The 6,843-nt window shown below is 36.9% G+C and overlaps 1 protein-coding gene across 1 annotated transcript; it reads left to right on the forward strand.

Annotated features, from left to right (window-relative positions):
• The first annotated feature begins 589 nt into the window (after nucleotides 1–589).
• SPINK14 (serine peptidase inhibitor Kazal type 14 (putative)) lies at nucleotides 590–4,208 on the forward strand. Its single transcript, XM_017965033.4, is given in 3 exon segments — nucleotides 590–612; nucleotides 2,855–3,001; nucleotides 3,982–4,208. Coding segments are annotated over 3 exon segments (216 nt in total). The 3' UTR covers nucleotides 4,028–4,208.
• Nucleotides 4,209–6,843: the final 2,635 nt, after the last annotated feature.

Raw genomic sequence — 6,843 nt, forward strand, 5'->3', positions numbered from 1 at the left:
TTGAGTTATACAGAGAATGACTATGCACATTGTGAATGGAGAAGGCACCTTCTGGATATGGATGGAAGAAAATGTGAAGGCATAGTAGATACCCAAACAGAGCCTCAAATTGTTTGCAACTTGTATGAGGGCAAAATGGAGAAAGCTTTTTCGTTTTTGTCTACCTTTCTGAGCATTGCATATAATGTGAGGCCAATTGTATTTGATAAGTGAGGGAAAAAGTAAATGAGGGATTAAACTTTTCATTTTGATTTATATTTGCATCACTGTATTCCTTCCCTTTAGAAGTATTAGCAGCTTAAGCTTTTGTCTCATTCTTAAATTTTAAATTTAGAAATTTTAAAGTTATGAATTAAATTTGCAAATTCTTCTTTGTAAAAAAGTCAGTAGTAAGTTGACTGTTGAGAAAGATATTTTGAGGGCAGCTCTACCTTCAAGAGACTCAGGGATCAGAGTGTAAAACTTGTCAGAGGCTACTACCCCAGTAAAAGGATCTGCACCATTTTTCCAGGATTTATACCCTGGTCTCATAAAGTTCAGTTCTAGAATTTTCTTCTTCAGAAGGTTACCTGCAGGATGAGTTCTCCTCATGCCCATAATTCCTAAATAATAATAAATGCAGTCATTTTTACTTATTTTCTTTAACAAATATTTATTAATAATCTGTACTGTGCCCTAAGATACAATATTGAGGAAAGTAGTTATATTCCTTTTTCTTATGAAGCTTACAGATAGCCAAAAAATGAAGAAAACAACAATGATTTATGGTAAGTTTTATAAATACAAGAAATAAAATGGTATGATAGAGAATATCTTTTGAGCATAGAGATATACACAATGGGTTCAGGCAAGGTTTTCTGTCATGGGATATCTAAGGTGAGACCTAAAGGATAAAAAGGAGCCACCCAGGTGGAGAGTGGGGAGAAAGACCTCACCACCTGGGTCACTAACTGAAGCCTTGTGTGACTGGAGCACAGGCAGGGAGGAGAAGTGGCAGATGTTACAGTAAGAGCAGCAGGTGGGATTCTCACCTGATGAATGCATGTCTTTCTCTAAAGACAAAGAGAAAAAAGAAGCTATATAGACAACCATATAAACTATTCTTGTCTTTGGTAACTATATATTCTTTAAGATTGAACTATCTTAATCTCATTCATTCATTTTGCAAATGTTTATATAGCAATGACTAAATGCCAATATATATGCTGGGTACATAATGACTAGCCTAATCAGACACAAATCTTTCCCTTGAGGGCTTATAGTCCTTTAGGAGTGAGGGATTAGTTAAGTAATTAAGCAAATGCTTTGCTACAAACTGATTAAAAGTATAAAAATAAATAACAGAGAGTGGCGACTATATTTTAATAAGTAGCTCTGAGAAAGTGGGTTATAACCTGAGCTCTAAAGATAGACTGACTGTAGGTTCAGAAAAAATATATTTGGTGAGGTGGTCATGACACTTCAAAAAGACCTTGAGGTGAGGGGAAGATAAAGACTTTATATATTTTAAAAACTTACCAAAAAGGCAGAAAGCAAGGTAGTATAAGGTAAGGGTAGAAGATTTGGGAGGTTCCAGGTCACCTAGGGACTTTAAGCCCATAATAAGAAAGACTTTTTTATAAAGTGCATTGAGGTTCAATGAAAGAACATTTATCAAGGAAATAAAATAATTCAGAGAAGTTTAAATTGTGAAACTTCAGGAAATGGGGAATAAAGGAAATGGAGGGATTAATTGGATAACAATGGTGGCCTGGCCATGATGGTGATGTTGTATAAAAAAAGGAAGAGGAATTTCTACGTTAAAACATGACCCTCTTCCTTCCAAATTTCTAGCCAAAACTTTCTCCTACCTTGTGTGTGAGTTACTTTATTTGTACCAATCATATGGCATTTATAGAGCCCCTGAGAACACTAGCCTCAAGCTTCATAAATCTCAGAGTCATCACTAACACCATCATTGTCCAGAGAAGAACTTCTTCTGAAAACAAGCATCCCTTGGTCAGGGTCCCTAACGAGACATGTCCCTTCCTTTATTTTCAATTTTCCCTACAGTGTCAGGGCATTAGTTTTAATAACCTTGCACTGCACAACTTTAAAGTAGGCTTGAGGATTTAGAAAGTGAATAAGATGTAATAAATAATATAAATTAAGGCATGCATATTCTTCAATTATTGATCTTCAGTTTTCTTAGCTGAGCTGTCACAGAAAATCTCCAAGAATCTTTCCAGATCTAATAGTCGGGGCATAAAGAAGATTGAGAGAGAAGTTCCAGATAAATCATCTGTTTATCTACTCTTTTTCTTTTTTTTTAACCATAACATAGCTGGCCTTTGTTCTCCTTGAGAAGGTCCTGATAACCAGGGCATCATATTGTCACCAAAAGAGATACATATAGGTTCTAGTTTCATGGCTTTGTGGAGATGGGAAAGTGAGAGCTTTCATAGGACTGAAATATGGTCTGGGCTATGCTTAGAATTTTTTTTTTTTTAGATGGGGTCTCACTCTGTTGCCTAAGATGGAGTGGAGTGGCACCATCATTGCTCACTGCAGTCTTAACCTCCTAGGCCCAAGTGATCCTCCTGCCCTAGCCTTCTGAGAAGCCGGGGCTATAGGCATGCACCACCATGCCTGGCTAATTAAAAATAAAAATTTTGGAGAGACAGGGTATTATTGTTCTGTTGCCTAGGCTGGTCTTGAACTCCTGGGCTCAAGCAGTCCTCCCACTTCAGGCTCCTAAAGTGTTGGAATGACAGGCATGAGCCACTACACTTGGACTATGCTTAGATTTTCCTAATGAATTTCAAAGGTGACCTACCTGTCTAAGAGAGATTCTAATTGTATAAATCTTTTCAACTCAATTTCAGGTGGAATGTCCATATGAGAAAGTAAACTCGAGTTGGTTTAATAGAACCATCAACCCCTGCCCTGGCTTATATCAACCCATCTGTGGCACCAATTTTATAACCTATGATAATCCCTGCATCCTGTGTGTTGAGAGCTTGTGAGTACTATTTGGGGAAAAGAAGGGAACTGTAAATATGCTTGTTCTTAGCGATTACCATTTACCCCTCCTATCAAGTACATCAACCTTGAAGCCAGGAATTTGCTCCAGTTCACAAAGATAATAATCACCCCCCCCACTCAGAAAAGCACATAGTAATAGAAAGTCCACTGGATTAGAAAGCAGACTCATTGTACCAAATGACATTCCTCAGATCCTTTCTGGTATCTGAGCCCTTATGTTCCCATATGGCAATTGATTGACTTCCACTCAAGAAGCTCTCAAATATCAGGACCTGAATGATTTTTAATTTAAGACAAATTGTAGTTTTGCTTCCTCTTAAATATCTTTCCCCTCTCAAGTGTTTGAAACTCTGAACCACAATGATGAGGTAATTGCAAAGTTTGGGTGTTTTATCTGAGACGATGTTTAGATTTTTGGATTTATATGACATAAATCAGTAATTAGACATTGAAATCTTATAACACAATGATTCCTATATGAGTGAGTGCATTTCACAGAGAGAAACATTTTCCCCATGGCATCATATCAGAGCCTTTACTCCAGTCATTTTTTTAATTTGGTGCAAGGAGCAATCACAGGAATGTACAAAGCCCAGGTCATTCTCACTAATGAGTAATTAGCCCCACTAATGAGTAATACAGTGTGAGGGTATTAACAGAATAGTTGATGATTGATATGCCTCACATATCACAAACTCAGACCTGATTACACAGCTTAATTTCAGAAAGATTGTAGCATGTGTCAAAATATCTTCAGTGGCATCTTAAAATCACTGAATGAGAACTAAATGAGAAATCCAATAATTTTGTCTTTTGTCATTAGTCAATTTCCTTTATACTCTGTATCTTAGTTTCTTCAAATATAAAGTCAGGTTTTAGATGAGATAACTTAAAAGTATTTTTGCAGTTCTGACATTGTATTACTTAATAAAATGTTTATTCTAATACTTCCTTTAGGAAATCTCATGGAAGAATCGGGTTTTACCAAGTTGGAAAATGTTAGCTGAATGAACTTGAATGGAGAAGATCCCTTTTTTTTTTCCCTCCATGTCTCCAATCTTCTTCTTTCACTTTTTACATCTATTTGCATTTGTTCTTGATGACAAAGAGCTATCACTACTGAGCTTGTAGCAGATGGCTTCAAGGTTCCTTCCATGGACCTCTCTTCTTACTGATTCATTGCCTTCCACAGTCTCCCTAATAAATAAACTTTTGTGAAAGTCTGATGTGCTTGGGTCTCAGATGTGTGTCTAAAAATCCAAGGAGAACAAATTCAGAATTTGAGTCATGGGTCAAAGGCAAATATTGGGACTTATCAGCTCTCTAATACTAATAACAATAAAGTAATCTATGTCAAGCCTCCAGATTGTCTTCCAAAGAACAGGACAAAAATTTCCTCCGTATTCCTTTGGCATTTAAAAAAAAACGAGTAATAGGAATTATAGGATATTGTACTCTGCTTGTAGGGTGTCTGTTGCCTAATTTCTTCAAACTCCTCATTAGATATCCTCCCTTTTGGACTCAGCCTTGAGACAGAGGCATTTACACACGTGCAGCTTTGATCAACAGGGCCCCACATTCTCACCAGATCCATTTTGTCCGAAGAAAACCCACATGGTTGGTATCCATAAATGGCCCATTGGTCATCAGCCTTTTTCTTAAATTTTGAAAAAGTTAAAATGTGGGACACCTTTTTCTCTGTTATACTTCATATATATTTTTTACTTCTATATGTATAGCAGACTAATAATATGCTCTAATATGCTCTTTTCCCTTCAGAAATTTGCTCCGTACTGGCTTGGGAAAGAGCATCTATTCTGTTTCTCAATACCTTGCAAGGCTGTGGTCAGAGTGTGCACATGTTTTGTTAGATCTTTGCTCTAACCTCCCATGCTGATCACACAGTGAGTTCATGGCTCCAGGGAGAAGGAAACAATTACTTTTCATTTATCATCTTTAGAATTAATATCTCTTGGAAAAACAAGAAATTCTCTATTTTTATAGCATGCCAATTTCCATTGCTCCAAGTCCTGGGCTATGCGAGAACACCAAGAATTTCAGGGATCCTGAGAGGTGTTTTCTAACATTATTGCTGTACATTTGTTGACAAATATTTTCTTCTGCAATAGATAATTTGCCATTAATGTCATCAAGTGGATTCTTAAAATCTCAAATAGGCACTATTAACAGCCTTGCATGAGATCTGAGCTCTGTTACCTCTAATCTGCTCTAGTGACTCTCTTTGCTTTGGGTAGGTTCTTCACACACAAGCACCAATTGGTAATCTTCTGATCTTTTATCCAGCTCTCCCATGCAGTAGTCCTGCAGACTCCAGCTACTTTTGTCTCTATTTCCTTTCAGCTCTGTATTCTCAACACAGATTTGCTTCATCAAGATTCCTCTTTCCTATTCCCAGAATCTCTTACAATGCCAAAACCAAGGCCAACCATAGAGGTTAACTTATTTATTTTCCATTGGTCAGGAATCTGTCCTTCAGTGCCTGGTGTCCTAGTGTCATTGTTATACATATTTTGTCTGACTTTTTTGTTGTTTCGTGTGGGAGGAGATAACTGGTTTTTCTTGCATCATATTGTTTGAAAGTAGAAGTTGACTTTATCTTTTATCATGCCTTTGGACTTATGTATTTATACTTCTTTTTTCTATGATATCTCTTAAAGTCTAGACTAGAATGCTTTGTCATTGTTTTACTTTTTATAAAAATTCAAATGGATAAGATTTGTGCTCTATAATACTACAAATCTTTTTAGTGGATAAGAAAGTACTGACTTAAACTGTCAATGCATACCAAAAAAAAGTCAGTAAAATTGATCTTTCTTTCTGTCATTTGATAGTAGACAGCCCTAAAGAAGCAAAGGAGATAAGCATACATCTAAATGCAAGACTGCTGCCTTCCAGTTCCACCCCTAAGGAGAATTTTCACAGATCCCTTACAACTGCTAATATAAAATGAACGTCCCCTTTGTGGTCCTAGCTCTGACAGTTACTGCCTGTGTTCTCATTGTTTCTCTCTCTCTCTCTCTCTCCCTCTGTCGCTGGCAGGTGATTTCAAATTTCTCCCTCTGATTCCCTGTATATTTTATCCTTTGGTTATTGATTAGACCTAGGTTTTTATCATTGCTGTCTTCTAACCCACCCTGCTTCCTCTGCATGACAATCCCACTCACATCTGTATTTATTCTGTTGCCTTTATACATATAACTCACCCATGTCATGAGACTGTTCCCATATTCTTAGCATCAGGCACTGGACATCTTTATACATGCGCGCACACACACACACACACACACACACACACACACATGCAATTTAATGAGTTTGGACATATGCGTACAACCTTGAAACCATCGTCATAACCAAGACAGTAGACATACCTGTCACCTCTAAGAGTTTCCTCATGACTCTTTGTTTTTGTTTTATGATCTCATTCATTTTTATGGCTGCATAGTATTCCATGGTATATATGTACCACATTTTCTTTACCCAGTCTATCACTGATGGGCATTTAAGTTGGTTCCATGTCTTTGCTATTGTAAATACTGTTGTAAATAAACATACATGTGCATGTCTCTTTATAGTAGAATGATTATAATCCTTTGGGTATATACCCAGTAACGGGATTTCTGGGTCAAATGGTATTTCTGATTCTAGATCCTTGAGGAATTGCCATACCATCTTTCACAAGGGTTGAACTAATTTACATTCCCACCAACAATGTAATAGGGTTTCTATTTCTCCACAGCCTTGCCAGCATCTATTGTTTGACTTTATAATAATCACCATTCTGACTGGTGTGAGATG

Source organism: Callithrix jacchus, chromosome 2 (genome assembly GCF_049354715.1).
Source record: "Callithrix jacchus isolate 240 chromosome 2, calJac240_pri, whole genome shotgun sequence".
Taxonomy (NCBI): Eukaryota; Metazoa; Chordata; class Mammalia; order Primates; family Cebidae; genus Callithrix; species Callithrix jacchus.